Source organism: Carassius gibelio, chromosome B9 (assembly GCF_023724105.1).
Source record: "Carassius gibelio isolate Cgi1373 ecotype wild population from Czech Republic chromosome B9, carGib1.2-hapl.c, whole genome shotgun sequence".
Classification (NCBI taxonomy): Eukaryota; Metazoa; Chordata; class Actinopteri; order Cypriniformes; family Cyprinidae; genus Carassius; species Carassius gibelio.
Window position 1 is genome coordinate 31,310,956 of NC_068404.1, and position 16,918 is coordinate 31,327,873.

Consider the following 16,918-nt stretch of genomic DNA (forward strand, 5'->3'; position numbering starts at 1 on the left):
TGGAATGACTTCTTTTGCATATATGGTTTCCCAAAGTGCATCCATTCGGACCAGGGAGCCAATTTTGAGAGCTGGCTGGTATCCAGAAATCACATACCACACCGTACCATCCTATGGGAAATGGAGTTATCGAGCGATACAACAGGACTCTTGGGAACATGATAAGGTCCCTGCCTGCCCATTCCAAAGCCAGGTGGCCACTGATGCTTCAGATGCTGACATTCTGCTATAATTGCACTGAGCATGAGACGACAGGTTTTGCACCCTTCTTTCTAATGTTTGGGAGGATTCCACGTCTACCTGTTGATGTTTTGTTCCAGCACACCCTCCTCAGTGATGCTGTTGTTAGCCATCGTGAATTTGTCTCTAACTTGAAACGTGACTTGTCTGAAGCTGCACGCATTGCCTGTGAAAACAGTCAGACGGAGCAGGCTCGACAGGCAAAGCAAAAGGGTCTCCCCTCGCTGTTGGTGACAGAGTGTTGCTTGCAAATCGTGGTGAGAAAGGGAGGAGGAAAATAGCAGACAAGTGGCAATCCAAAGTTTTTGAAGTTAAGTCTGTGAAACCTGGAATCAAAAAAAAGTTGTTCACAGAAACCTCCTACTCCCGGTGAATTTCCTCCCAGCAGGAGGATAAGACTAATGATGAGGATGCTACAGACGGCCATTCCAATTGCTCACCTGTTGTAGCTGTGAGTGACTCTCTCCCAGAGACTGAAGTGAATATAGTCCCGCATGCTGTGATCGGGATTTTACAAACATCTGTTCCATCAATATCTGCTCAGCAACCACTTTCCCCTAGACCCTCTGTAGAATGTGTGGTGTCCAAGGTAGAACCCTCCCCGCCCTCAGTTGAAAGAGCTCATTGTGTCCCCTCCCCTGACCATGCTAGTGACGCACAGCCAGGTGCATTAGCACAGGACCACGTAGTTTGCAAACAGCCACCTCCACTCTGCACTAGGGCAGGTAGACCTGTTAAGCCCCCAGCTAGACTCATTTGTGAAATGAATGAACAGGTTGTAGATGACTCAGCTTCAACAGTTGATTCTTTGTTTTCTTTTGTGAGGAACATGCTTTCTGGATAGATTGCTTGTGTATGTATATGTCTTAAGAGTGTTCGCACTAGTTTATCTGAAGTATTTGACAAGAATATGCTAAGGAGCAATGTTTACAATATGAGAGGTGTACACGGCATCTTTTGTGTCTTTGTTGGTATGGGGCTTAGCTACCCCCTTACTGACTTTCTCCCAGGTGGAGAGTTTCTAACTGACTTGAAACGCATTTTCTCCTACTGCAAAACAACTGTTTGGAATCTAAAAAAGAAATGTTTTTTTTGCTCCCAATTTAGCAGGATTTAAGGGGGGGGTGTGTAACATAGTTAAAAAGGTTAAATCCTACTAAATGTGATTATGGTGCCACCTACTGTCACAAACTGTACCTGCAGCGAATGCTAGAAATGACGAGGGATTATGGGTAATCCTCAAAGCAATGGAGGATTTCCCTTGAGGTAACGTGTCTACGAATGTCCGTGGACTAAACAGTGTTAACTCACTTGAAAAGCATGTAAAAGTTAAACTAGATTTCTTTTGGTTGTATAAGGTGTTGTTGATTAATTTTGCCATGTTTTTTTAAAGTCAACCATCTGGTTATGTGTTTTATAGCTGATTAGAAAGTCTCTCAAGTATAGCTAGCTAACTTTAAAATGATGTTGTCTTTCCAGACAGAGCATGCGCTGTTTATCCACATGAGATGACTACTCAACACTGTTTTCCTTTGTCATAAATGCAGGAATATGACCATAAGTTGATATAAAGTGTTGTAATGTTTGAACATATGATTGAGGTAATTTATGCTGTTTGTCTGCCTCCGGTATGTTGAATTGTAACGAAGTTACATGATTGCTTACACATAACTGACTGTTAACATAAAATGGAAAGGTAACTGTAGGAAATCTGTGTAATTACATTTTGTGTTGTTTTCTTCCTTGCAAGATTAAGAGGGATTATTTGATGTGTTTTAATTATTTTGTTTATGTGAGTTTAAATTCACTATACGATCAATATGTCAAACTGTATTTTAATTTTGTGTAGAGCATTAAGAGTAGTACATATGGGTAATCCTAAAAGCAATGGAGGATTTCCCTTGAGTCAGAGCATGCGCTGTTTATCCACATGAGATGACTACTCAACACTTTTTCCTTTGTCATAAATGCAGATGTGAATAAACCTGCTGTTACCACAAACCTGACGGTGTCCGAGAGAGTATATCAGGCAGAAGACATAACACAGAGGTTACATATAGACAATATATTATATACATTACATTTGAGTATAGTACATAATTATTAATAACTTCTAAAGGAGAAGTAATTAATTTGTGACACCAGAGGGGCCTAACTTCAACATCTGTAGGCACATAGTTAATGAATCTGGTGCGGTGCCCTATTTAATCAACATAAAGACAGGTAGGGGGCGCTACACAAGTATGCACTTTATTGCTGTTACTGTATTTTGTTGCATTGTTTCAAAACTTACTTGTAAACTTTTCATGATTATGAGGTTTTTAACTGACTAAAGTTATGATTACTGACTTTATATATCTGAATGTTTGATAGACTTGACGCCATTACGTCATCGGAAAAGAATCTAACTTCCCATCACTAGAGTGTGTGTGCAGTACAATCCTTGTAGACAGAACTAGTTTAGATCGGCTATAGTTACAGCATTAATTGTGCTAGTGATTGAGCAGTAATGGAGCACTCTGAGAGTGAATGAAAACCTCAGACTTTCAGAAAATCCCTGCTTCAGTCAAAATCACGCTGTTCTGCTCTCAATGCACTTCAATCTCATACGCACATTTTTTTAAAGATACACCACTGGGTTGATTCTCCAGAACATCTGATCAATGTGAGAACACCACTTAAAATTTTGATTATATACATGTTAGATGTTTTATTTCAGTGTTTTGAATATTTTATGTTTTCTTTAATATAAACACCTCTCTGAGCTAATATACAATGGAGTAAATGAGAAGAAATGCAGATTTGTACTCGGGTCGGTCTCCTCAAAAGCCCACTGTTCTCACTCTCTCACTTATCTGACTGCTTTCTTTAGTAATTTTGTCTGCAGTAAACAGTCAACAGTCAAGCCTTTGCTAACTAGACGAGCTATTAGCACTTAGCGTAACAGAATCCATTTAAAGGTGTTGCTAATGCAGAAACAGCTTCAACATGAACACAGAAGGCCAACCATGAACAAGAAACAAAGACACACAATGTTTTACTTTCTGTATATCTGTATCTTGATTGACAGTTGTCTCATCCAATCAGTAGTAAGTATTCCATTCACAAACAATACCTAATATTTACATTTTGTCTGATTTAATATCTATCTGAAACCGCTCCCCATCCACTATATAGTGCACTATATCGAGTGTCCTGTTTCTGAGTGAACTACTTCATTCCCTTTTTCGTTCACTACTTTTTACCCACAATTCATTCTGATTTCATGTGTATCTGATGTACACTCACTGAGGCACTATTTCCCACAATGCAATGCGGAGTAGCGGTGAGTTGTAAGAGAGAGTGAGTGAATTTGAAGGAGAGATGCTGTTTACATCTTTATTATTTCTGCTTTAATGTTTATTTCATACATTATTTATATTAAAATATATTATGTAGGCAATAACTCAGTTTAATATTTTACTAATTTACTGAGGTGACATCGCTGTTAACTTACAAAAATGATGATAATGTGGTGGATAATTTAAAATGTTTGTTAATCACAGCGTATTCATTCTGATTATCATTAGCGGTCGCCTGAGGACCCTCTACAATCATCTTATCTGAGCTCAAAACACTGATCCTAGAGTTTCAGGATACTAAACATAATTAATACATAAAATTATGAACGTGTTAATGTTTGTTTATTTTTGTTCTCAGTATTTTAATAGTATGATTATGAACAAAGTATTACAAAACAAATTAATAATATAGCTGCAAGCAGCAATAACGGGGCCAAGCACTACAGAAGCAAGCTTCAGACGAACGGCAGGAATGAGTAATTAAGACAGTTTTAAGATTATTTTAGGCAAAATGGCTTGAAAACAATAAACACAACAACTAGTAATAGGATTTATTTGCTTATCACGTGTAACCAATAGGTGGCGCTGTTACCAAATTAGTTTGGAAAGGTCAGTGTGAGGTGACGATGACACATACAAAGTTTGGTGCAAATATGTCAAAGCTTTGCAGAGATACAGCCTCAAATGCATTTTGGCACCCTTCCAGCAGTTTCGTTGATGCGCTAAATGAGAACCGCTTCGTATATCGATACGAAATCTATAACATTTTGCCAGGATGGTCTGAAGATGATCCACGTCAAATTTGGTGAAAATCAGACAAACGGTCTAGGAGGAGTTCGAAAAAGTAGGTTTTCAACATTCATCAAAATGGCGGACAGGAAGTTCAGCCAAATAAAAAAAACTTTATATCTATTTTCTCGGCGTGACCCAAGGAGTCTATGAAGACCAGCATCATGTCAATACCCAGATTTATTCAAAAGTGATTAGCCTTTATGTAAATTGAGTTATAACTTTTGACCACTAGGTGGCGCTGTTTCAAAATATTTTGAGTACCTTCAGGGGATGGTGTTGTTGACACATTCTGAGTTTCGTAATATTACACCAATGCATTTGTTTAGTATAGCATTTTATTTCACAAAACTGTATTGAAGTCAATGAGAATTTCATGTTTTGTTCTATTATAGCGCCACCAAGAAGCTCAGTCCCACCATTTTTTTTATGTTTGCTCAGAGTGAGCCCATACATATGTGTGTCAATTTTGGTGAAAATATCTCAATTCACTTCAGAGTTATGGGCATTTATATGAAAAAGCATGTAAAAATTGACTGACTCTTGACTTTGATTGAATATTACTACCCCTTACTATCAATATTTTGGCATTTGGGCATTGGCGTATAGCTATCGACCTATGTTTACGAACTTCTGACGGTGGTTTCGTCTCGATCAGACAAGCGGTTTCAAAGATATAGCCAGATGTTTTTTAAGCGCTAAATCACAACGCTACACAAACCGTAAGGCAAAACCTAGAATGTTTGGTATCGTTGGACTCGGTAAGGTTTCAGGAGTCCAATTTGGTGAGTCTCGAGAAAATAAGTCGACCACACCCAAGGTTATAAGCATTTAAATAAGGATGATCACCACTAGGTGGCGCTGTTTCGAAACTTCTCACGCTCCTTCAGGACATTGTACTGATGACCCATACCATGGTTTCGTAACAATCCGTTGATGCGTTCTGAAAATACAGCATTTTAGCACAAAATTCAAAATGGCCGACAGTCAAAATGGCCGAGATGGTAAAATTGGATATCAGTCGACTCGGCATGTTGCCCTGAATCTAACAAGACCAATGTTATGATTTTTGGACAAACTGTTTAGAAGTTATAAGCAAGAATAGCAATTTTCCATATCTCCGGACCAGTAGGTGGCGCTGCGCCGAAACGCAGCAAGTAGCCTCAAGTCATGCTTGTTATGACATGTACCAGGTTTGGTCTGAATACGATAAATCGTTGCAGAGATACAGCCTTACGACTCTTTTTGTAAGCGTTACGTAAAATTTGTTCGAGCGTTTATCAAAAATGGTTTGACGAATCAATTTGATTTGCATAACTTTTGGTCAGCACTGCCTGAAGATGATCTGGTTCAATTTTCGTGTGAATCGGACAAACCGTCTAGGACGAGTTCGAAAAAGTATGTTTTTAAAAAAATTCTAAATGGCGGCCATATTTCTATGACGGAAAATGACGGTATAGGGTGCAATCGAATTGGCTTGAGCTCAGAAATCAGAGGAAAAAAGAATTTTGTTGATTGGCCTTACGGTTAAAAAGTTATTAACAAAATTAAAGTGAAATTTCGGACAGTTGGTGGCGCTAGAGGGAATGTCTTAGACACACCAAAATTGGTGTACTTAATGTTGGCACTGTCCTCTATCAGAATGTCAAACCAAAACAACTTTCCCGCATTCGGTTCTATGGGCTGCCATAGACTCCCAGTCGGAAGAATAATAATAATAAATATAGCTGCAAGCAGCAATCACGGGGCCAAGCATTCCAGCGGCAACATCAGGAGCTAAGCATATGTAGCATCAGACCAAATGCAACGAGTAAGAAAAGCAATTATTGGAAGAGTGTAATTGAAACAGCCAGTAAAACTCCAGTAAAATGATGCATTATCATTTTTGAAAAAATAGGTGGCGCTGTAATCAAATCGCTTTGTTGTGTTCTGTGGGAGGTGACAATGTTGTGGGCAATTTCTTTCAAAATACTTACAGACCTTTAGGGCAATGAGTCGAACATGCCCACCGAGTTTCGTTCCGATCGACTTCCATTAACCTTGTCAAATAGGTGCTTAAAGTTGTTTGGCCAATGGCGGCCATGTTTTTTAAGATAAGTGAAATTCCTCATAGAGCACTTGTGCCACATTGGGCCATATCAATTTTCAAGTTGATTGGATCAACGGTTGCTTAGTTATAGCCATTTGATTTTTTTTCATCCTGTAGCGCCACCAAGTGGCAGATATGGAAAAAAAATAATAATTTGACTAAAGTTTTTGTTCTTGCATATGAGTTCTGAGTTTGGTGAAGATATCTCATTTTGTTCCCGAGTTATAGCCTTTTTCGTAAAATTGGTCCACGAATTTGAATGTTTTGGGTCACCTGGTTTTTTGTTCAGTCTTGATCAAACCACTGCAATAATATTCTCTGGACTCTCTAGATCAATAATTTTCAAAAATATGTTTCATTTTGTCCTTTGGTTAGCTATAAGAGGTCATTTAGGAAAGGGCCGTGGCCACATGTAACCTAAAGCCTATAAAACTGAAACAAAAACTCAAAACTTTATGAAACTTGGTTATAACATGTGAAAGATGACCCACCAAGCATGCAAAGTTTCATTAAGATCAGAAAATAGCTGGTGCTATAACAGTTAAACAGGCCTAAAAAACAAAAGATTTCTGTTGTGAATGGCATTAAACTGCAAAAAAAAAAAGGGGTAATATAATCACACATGCATTAGATCTGTATTTTTTCTAAACAATCATGCAAAATTTAACAGAGATTAGGTAAAAAAGAACACTGTAATATTTATAAAGCTTCAAAACCCAGTGTTGAATAAAAAATTGCAATTATAACCACTAGATGTCACCGGAAGAACACTAATGAGCTCACTAAAGACTAAAACATTACAGTTTATGGGCTTGTTGAGGGATTCATCTAGAAAAAATGTATATTACTATTATTTAATATTACTGTTCAAGCATTTCAGATCACATTGAGTCAAAGTTTACCAATTTATTCATACAGATATATCTAATGTTTATAATTATGCCAGATTATGATTGCAATGAAACCTGAAAAATGACATAGAAGCCCATAAAAACAGAAGACTTGCAATAGGTTTTATCACCCATCATTTATTTTAATTATCTATATATTTAACAAAATGTGTGCATCTGTGTGTGGGTTTAAGCATGCTTATTGAGTATTAATATACTAGTTTAAACATTTCATGTTTGTGTGTGTCTGTAATTCTGTTCTATTCTTTTACTGTCAGCCATATCTAGGTTATTTAAAATCAGTGCAGTACTATTATCTAGACTGTGAAATTATACATAAATTGCGTATGCTTCTTTGGAATGAAATTAAGACAACATATAACAGTTATAAAGGTTAAAGAGACAGTGTTGTATGATAAATTGCATTTACGACCACTAGATGTCACTGGAAGACCACTAATGGGCTCACTAAAGACTAAAACATTACAGTTCATTGTCTCGATGATTGATTCATCTAGAAAAATATATATTACTATTATTTAATATTACTGTTCAAGCATTTAAGATCACATTGAGTGAAAGTTCAACCATTTATTCATACATGTATATCAAATGTTTACTATTATGTCAGAATATGAATGCAATGAAACCTGACATAGAAATGTAAGAAAATAAGTCTTTCTGTGAGTTGTGTGTCACCTATAATTTATTTCAAATATCTACATATAACAAAATGTGTGGGCATGTACTTCTCTGTGTGTGTGTGTGTGTGTGTGTGTGTGTGTGTGTAATCATGCTTATTGATTATTCATATAATAGTTGAACCATTTCATTTCTGTGTGTGAGTGTCTGTGAGCCTATTCTCCATGTTAGACAATGGCACACACAAGTTTGGCTTAATTACAACAAAGCTTTGCAGAGATATAGCCTCAGACTCATTTTGTGAAGATGCCTGACATCTGAAGCAGCGCTGTACAAAAACGGTTTCGTCTATTGACACGAAATCCATAACTTTTTGTCAGCACGGTCTGAAGATGATCTGATTCAATTTTGGTGAAAATCAGACAAACGGTTGAGGATGAGTTTAAAAAAAAAGGTTTTCAACATGAATCAAAATGGCGGACAGGAAGTTTTGCTTAATATGACATAATTGGTATGTATGTTGTCGGCATGTCCCAAGGAACATTTTGAGACATGTTTCATGATAATAGGCTAATGCAATCAAAAGTTATTAGCATTATTGGAAATGTAATAATTAGCGGTTATTGATTGGTTTATTACTCTTGACCAATAGGTGGCGCTGTGACCAAAATGATGTGGCGTGGTCAATGTGATGTGACAATGTCACATATTAAGTTTTGTGTAAATATCTCCAACCTTTGCAGAGATACAGCCTCAGATGCAGTTTGGCATGTTTCCAGCAAATTCGTTGGTACGCTAATTGAAAACGGTTACGTGTATCGACACAAATTCCATAACTTTTTGCCAGCATGGTCTGAAGATGATCCAAATCAAATTTGGTGAAAATCTGAGCAACGGTCTAGGAGGAGTTCGAAAAAGTAGGTTTTCAACATGAATCAAAATGGCGGACAGGAAATTTTGCCAAAATTGACAAATGGGGTATCGGTGTTCTCGGCATGACCCAAGGAATCTATCAACATCAGCTTTGTTACAATAGGCTAATGTATGCAAAAGTTATTAGCATTTTTCGAAAAAATCGTTATAACTATTGACCACAAGGTGGCGCTGCCCCCAATTTTTTTGTGTACATTCAGGGCATGGAGCCGGACATTTTTGTAATTATTTGCGAAACGATACGGAACTTCATTCTTAAGATACAGCAATTTACAACTAAATCCAAAATGGCCGACGCCCAAAATGGCCGAATTGGGAAAATTCGGTATCATTCGACTCGGAATGATGCACTGAATCTAAAGACACCACTTTTGTGATTTTTGGCAAAACCGTTCAGAAGTTATGAGCAAAAACATGCATTTTTCATATCTCCTGACCACTAGGGGGCACAGCGCCGAAACACTGCAGGTAGTCCCAGGGAATGGTTGTTATAAGACCCACCAAGATTGGTCTCAATAGGCCAAACCGTTGCGGAGATATAGCCTCACGTTCACGTTTGCGTGCTTGTCGAAGAATTCGTTCATGAGCTATTCGGAAACGGTTTGAGAAATCAACTTGAATTCCATAACTTTTTGCCAGCATGGACTGAAGATTATCTGATTAAATTTTCGTGACAATCGGTGCAACGGCCTAGGATGAGTTTGAAAAAGTAGGTTTTACGAACAATTGACGATAGCGAAAAAACTAAGCCTTGCGATTTTTGAATTTCAGTGTCCATTCGACTCAGCATGAGCCAAGGAATCACAGGAAAAAAGAATTTTCATTTTGTGGTTTACGGTTCAAGAGTTATTAGCATCAAGTTTTTGAAAGTTTAGACAATTGGTGGCGCTAGAGAGTTTGAGTTAGAGACTTCAAATTTGCTACGGTTAATGTTCAGACAGTCCTCTATTAGTGTGCCAAATTATACAACTTTCCCGCAATCGGTTCTATGGGCTACCATAGACTTGGGGTGGAAGAAGAAGAATAATAATAAATATAGCTGCAAGCAGCAATTACGGGGCCAAGCACTCCAACGGCAAATGTAGTAGCTAAGCATCGCATAAAGCATCACACCAAATACATTAATGAGCAATAACAGCAATTTTGGAATTATTGTATTTGAAATGGCAAAAAAAAAAAACACCAATACCACCTCTAGTAGCATGATTACTTGGTTTATCAAGCTTGACCAATAGGTGACACTGTTATAAAATCAATTTGGTGTACTCTGTGTGTCTTTTCAATGACACACACAAAGTTTGGTGTCAATATGCCAAAGCATTCCAGGGATACAGCCTCAAGTGTCATTTTCTCATTGTGCCTCAAATTCGTCGATGTGGTATGCGAAAACGGTTTTGTCTATCGACTCAAAATCCATAACTTTGAATCAGTATAGCCTGAAGATCATTTGATTCGAATTTGGTGAAAATCGGACATACGGTTGATCAGGAGTTCGAAAAAGTATGTTTTCAACATAAATCAAAATGGCGGACCAGAAGTTCAGCTTACCGTGGTATATTTGGTATCTATGTTATCGGCATAAGCCAGGGAATATTTTGAGCCCAGTTTCCTTCAAATAGGCTAATGCATTAAAAAGTTATTAGCATTTTAAAAAGTGTAATTACTCATGGTTAATGAATGGTTTATTACTCTTGACCAATAGGTGGCGCTGTTACCAAATTTATGTGGCATGGTCAGTGTGAGGTGGCGATGACACATACAAAGTTTGGTGCAAATATGTCAAAGTGTTGCAGAGATACAGCCTCAAATGCATTTTGGCACCCTTCCAGCAAATTCGTTGATGCGCTAAATGAGAACCGTTACGTATATCGACACAAAATCCATAACTTTTTGCCAGCATGGTCTGAAGATGATGCACGTCAAATTTGGTGAAAATTGGGCTAACGGTCTAGGAGGAGTTCGAAAAAGTAGGTTTTCAACATTAAGCAAAATGGCGGACAGGAAGTAAGGCCAATTTTCACATTATTCGTATCAATACTCTCGGCATGACCCACAGAATATAGCGAGATCATTTTAATTTTAATAGACTAATTTATTCAAAAGTTATTAGCATTTATGTGATATTTCATTATAACTATTGGCCACAAGGTGGCGCTGCCACCAAACTTTTTGAGTACCTTCAGGGCATGGAGCCGAATATTTTTGTAATTATTTGCGAAACAATACGATGCTGCGTTCAAAAAATACAGCATTTTAAATCATAATTCAAAATGGCCGACGCCTAAAATGGCCGACACAGGAAAATTGGATATCATTTGACTCGACATGACTCACTGAATCTAAAGAGACCAGTTGTGTGATTTTTGGCCAAACCATTCAGTAGTTATAAGCCAAAATATGCATTTTTCATATCTCCTGACCACTAGGTGGCGCTGTGTCGAAACACTGCAGGTAGTGTCAGTTCATGCTTGTTATAACACACGCCAAGTTTGGTCTCAATATGACAAACTGTTGCCGGGATATAGCCTCACGTGCATGTTTGTGTGCTTTTCGTCAAATTTGTTTACGTGTCATTCGACAACAGTTGGACGAATCAACTTGAATTCCATAACTTTTTGCCAGCATGGTCTGAAGATGATCTGAGCCAATTTTCGTGGCAATCGGACTAACCGTCTAGGACGAGTTCGAAAAAGTAGGTTTTTCGAATAATTGAAAATAGCGAAAAAACTAAACCTTGCGATTTTTGAATTTTGGGGTTCATTCGACTTGGCATGAGCCAAGGATTCAGAGGAAAAAAGAATTTCCATTTTCTGGCTTACGGTTCAAAAGTTATTAGCATACAAACATTGAAAGTTTGGACAAGTGGTGGCGCTAGAGAGTAGGAGATAGAGACTTCAAATTTGCTATAGTTAATGTTGGGACTGTCCTCTATCAGTGTGCCAAATTATACAACTTTCCCGCAATCGGTTCTATGGGCTGCCATAGACTTGCGGCGGAAGAAGAAGAAGAAGAAGAAGAAGAAGAATAATAATAACGCCAACGATTACAATAGGTGCCTACGCACCTTCGGTGCTTGGCCCCTAATAACGCCAACAAACACAATAGGTGCCTTCGCACCTTCGGTGCTTGGCCCCTAATAATAATAACGCCAACAAACACAATAGGTGCCTTCGCATCTTCGGTGCTTGGCCCCTAATAATAATAACGCCAACAGAAACAATAGGTGCCTCGCACCTTCGGTGCTTGGCCCCTAATAACGCCAACAAACACAATAGGTGCCTTCGCACCTTCGGTGCTTGGCCCCTAATAACGCCAACAAACACAATAGGTGCCTTCGCACCTTTGGTGCTTGGCCCCTAATAACGCCAACAAACACAATAGGTGCCTTCGCACCTTCGGTGCTTGGCCCCTAATAACGCCAACGATTACAATAGGTGCCTACGCACCTTCGGTGCTTGGCCCCTAATAATAATAATAATAATAAGAACCGGAACAAAAACAATAGGTGCCTCGCACCTTCGGTGCTTGGCCCCTAAATATACCATCAATGAAAGCACAAAGCTGGCGCGGAGGTATGTATAGTTACAATAATTTTGGGTGTTATTGTTAATAATATTATGTACATGTAATATAAAACTATGTGACAAAGATGTTTTTTCAACAGCTTTCAGTCTCAAGCGCAGTGTATATGTCACCATCTGAATCCATTCACTCCTTTCTGATATAGTTTTGTTTTTGTTTTTCAATTCACAAATATTTTACAGTGTGTCATATACAATCTTACCCCAGTTTCTCCAGTTTACAGTGAGGATCCTCCAGTCCAGCACAGAGATGCTTCACTCCCAAATCTCTTATTTTATTCTCAGGCAGACTCAGTTCTCTCAGGTGTGAGGGGTTTGATCTCAGAGCTGAAGTCAGAGCAGAACAACCTTCATCTGTGACGCCACAATCTCTCAACCTGTAGAGAACAATGACACACTCTTCACTCTCTCAGATCAGATCAGTTTAGCTGTGAATCCATTAGTAAAGAGAAAGAACAAATCAATGTGTGACGAATCATTGGACTAAGATTTAAAATGTCAAAGAAAAAAACATGATCATATTGATCATATAGATTTAGGAAATAGCTGAAGGCTATTTGTGTGATTTCAATCATCATGCAGATCTCCAACACTGTGAGATATTATTCATACTTGCAGACAGTACTCACACCTCAATGTACTGCAGTGCTTTACTAAACAGTAGGTAATAACATCTTCTTTCTCTGATTCTGTTGATTATAAACAGATGGTGTCTTCTAGTGTCCTTCCTTGTGTCTCTTCCTAAAGTCCCCTACACCTGCTCCTAATCACACTGAAGCTGCTGATCAGTAAAGCTGTTCTTGAAGCTGCAGGAAGAGACTCACGCTTCTGAGTTTGGGAACAATATGAGCTGCATGTGATTGATTCTCCAGAACATCTGATCAACACAAGCACACCACATATATATTTAATTATACACGTTAGACATTTTATTCCCATGTTCTGAATATTTTCTTATCATATTAGCAGAGTCCACACCAAAGCTATAACGATAAAGGCACAGAGAAACGATATCGTTGGAATCACTTTCAGAACGATTTTTATTTTTCTGATGAACGATAAAAACATTGACAGCCAATCAGAATCAATCCTGCTGTAATGAGCTCAAGAATTTAAAGCAGCAGACGCGCGTGCGCTTAGAATACACAGACAATATCTTTATATTTATAGTTATCTTTATAGTTATTGTTCTTGGTGTGAACGGGCCTTAAATGAGAAGAAATACAGATATGTCCTCCGGTCGGTCTCCTCAAAAGCCCACTGTTCTTACTCTCTCACTGATCTGACTGCTTTCTTTAGTAATTTTGTCTGCTAACAGTCAAGCCTTATACAACATTAGGAAGATTAGACCCTTCCTGTCAGAGCAAGCCACACAACTTCTTGTCCAAGCTCTTGTTCTCTCCAGACTGGACTATTGTAATGCTCTCCTGGCTCTTCCTGCATGTACTGTCAAGCCTCTGTAACTGATCCAGAACGCAGCAGCGAGGGTTGTGTTCAATGAGCCAAAAACAGCTCACGTTACTCCTCTCCTCATCAGGTTACACTGCTACCAGTAGCTGTTCGCATCAAATTCAAGGTACTGATGCTTCTACAAGACGACCACTGGCACGGCACCAACATACCTAAACTCACTGGTTCAATCTTATGTGTCCTCCAGAAGTTTGCGCTCTGCAAGTGAACGATGCCTCTTTACTCATTTTCAAGAAACATCTACAGACTCATCTTTTTCACCAGCACTTAACCAGCTAATACTAGCACTTTCTTTTCTTTTCTATCATATTCTTAAAAATAAATAAATAAATAAAAAACCTGTCTCTGTGTTCTGTACTAGACTAACGGAGACTTGTCATGGCACTTGTATACTGTTGTTGTTCTCTTGTTGGTCTGATTGCTTCTATTGTTTCATTTGTAAGTTGCTTTGGATAAAAGCGTCTGCTAAATGATTAAATGTAAATGTAAGCCTTTGCTAACAAGACGAGCTATTAGCACTTAGTGTAACATAATCCATTTAAAGATGTTGCTAATGTAGAAACAGCTTTAACATGAACACAGAAGTCCACACATGAACAAGAAACAAAGACACACAATGTTTTACTTTCTGTATCTGTGTATCTTGACTGACAGTTGTCTCATCTAGGTCTGTAACGATATTAGATGTTTCATATCACGCTTATTGTTGCCATAAGAATTCACAATATGAATATACTGTGATATCTATAGAAACCTTGGGGGGGAAAGAATATCAGTCAAAATTATTTTACTTTGTTTATTAAGTTTTTCTTTTTCACCCAATGAACACAAGGATACTGATAAACACAGGACACTTCTTTAAAGCTCCTATGAAATAACAAGAGAGAAAATACTGTCAGTTCAACAGTATGATTAATAAATAATAATGGTAACACTTTACAATAAAATGACATTTTTTAACATTAATGTTTTAACTAACATGAATGAACAATGAACAATACATTTATTACACTATTTATTGATCTTTATTAATGTTAATAAAAACAGTTATTCATTGTTCATGTTAGTTCACAGTGCATTAATGTTTACAAGCACAACTTGTGATTTTAATAATGCATGAGTAAATGCTGAAATTAACATGAACTAAGATTAATAAATGCTGTGGAAATATTGTTCATTATTATTTATGTCATTTATATATGTTAACTAATGTTATTAATAGGGCCGGGACTTTAACGCGTTAATTGAGATTAATCAATTACACAAAAAATAACGCGTTAACTAAGATTAATTAATTACAGAAAAAAAATTCCCGCATTTTTAATAACTTATTTTTGCACCGCGGAACGTTTCTCATTGGATTTGTTTCGGCGGACCGATTATACTGAAGCACCAACTAGCGTTCGTTTCGCATATCGCTACTGTCTATGATATCACTGCAGCACATCGAGCCTCAAGTATCACCTCAACGCAAAACATATAGCAGCTAGCGTGGACTTTACACTTTATGTTTAACTATATATTATTTTGTTGGTGCAACAGTTATGTTGAACTCTTTATTGTTTTGGCTAAGGTTATTGAGAGTTGGACTTAGTATGTTATGGCCTCTGAAGCAACAGAGAGATGTTTTCTAATAGTCAGTTTCTCCAATGTTCTGAATGTAATTGACAGTATTGTGTTTTACTTAAAAAACTCTTTACAGAAGGTTCCAGCACCTATAAGCTTCCTGAATTTCTGAAATGTACTATTTCTAAATTGTTTTGTAAATATGCTATTGCTACACTTCATGGCAAAAATTGCACTGGTCTGCTAGACTTGGTTGAACAAAAAATAAACAATATTTTGTTGCTTAAGCTTATGTATTCAGTCATTATTCAATGTTATACTATAAATCCATGTGAAAAAAAAAATACTTCTCACTGTTCTCAGGTCAAATATTTATATGCGATTAAAATGCGATTAATTTCGATTAATTAATTACAAAGCCTCTAATTAATTAGATTAATTTTTTTTAATCGAGTCCCGGCCCTAGTTATTAACTAACGTTAACTAATGAACCTTACTGAAGAATGATGAGGCATTCAGTGAATAGCACTGAGACCAACTTAACATTTTACAGAGTTTAATGTAGAAATATAGTCACTCAGTTTTTCAAGATCAGGTTTAATCGTGTAACTGTTAATAGATTTGAACAAAGAAATAAAGTGTTACTTCGCACAGGCCGTATTGATTGCAAATACAAAAACAAGACGAGTAAAGAAAACACAGACTTAAGATAATCATCCTTTATTTAATATATATGAACACAGAAAGCCACTGTTAACAGGTTAATATAATGTTTCTGATTCTATGACTAGTAAAATAATGGCACCTTAAGCCGGGCTCACACTACAGGATTTTTAGCCCTTAAAATGTTAAAAGTTTTTAGCTGCTTAAAAAAAAATAAAATAAATAATAATTCAGTGATGATCTTCTGCGTGAGATCACGTGAGGCGCTCCCACTGACATGATAATCTTAATAATATCTTGCAGTGTGTGATGTGCCACGATGTTCAAATCTTTTAGTGTGTGCATGTTTAATATTTGAGCGAAGATAATCGGCTAAGATTCTCCTCATGTGTGCTGCAACCAGATTTCAAAATCGGTTATGATTTTAAAACTCCTGTAGTGTGAGCCCGGCTAAACTTTGATGAACACTGCCCTCCTCTGAGCTCTGCGTCGTCTTCTTGTGTGACAGTGTCAGTGTTAAGGCACAATACTGCCACCTGGGAGCTCAACCAGGTACTGACACTGGAATATTTACATGTGCTATTATCATAAGAGAACTGTTCATTTTAAATATTGTGATATACAGTCACACACTAAATTAACACAAAATCGATAATTGTTGCTTTGAATATCACGGTTATCGTCAATACCGGTATATCGTGACACCCCTAGTCT

General features: G+C 37.4%; 2 protein-coding genes and 1 long non-coding RNA gene across 12 annotated transcripts in view; 1 reads left to right on the plus strand and 2 right to left on the minus strand.

Moving 5' to 3' along the window:
- Positions 1 to 16,918, minus strand: part of LOC127964884 (NACHT, LRR and PYD domains-containing protein 12-like) — a 1,383,583-nt gene that overhangs the window by 660,257 nt on the left and 706,408 nt on the right. Inside the window, exon 24 of the mRNA XM_052565314.1 lies at positions 12,709 to 12,882. Coding sequence (XP_052421274.1) covers positions 12,709 to 12,882 — 174 coding nt within the window. The remainder of the gene's footprint in view (positions 1 to 12,708; positions 12,883 to 16,918) is intronic.
- LOC127964976 (uncharacterized) overlaps positions 1 to 16,918 on the plus strand; it is a 385,149-nt gene that overhangs the window by 299,888 nt on the left and 68,343 nt on the right. The gene's annotated exons all lie outside the window — the stretch shown is intronic.
- The window catches only part of LOC127964903 (protein NLRC3-like), a 163,062-nt gene that overhangs the window by 50,738 nt on the left and 95,406 nt on the right, over positions 1 to 16,918 (minus strand). The gene's annotated exons all lie outside the window — the stretch shown is intronic.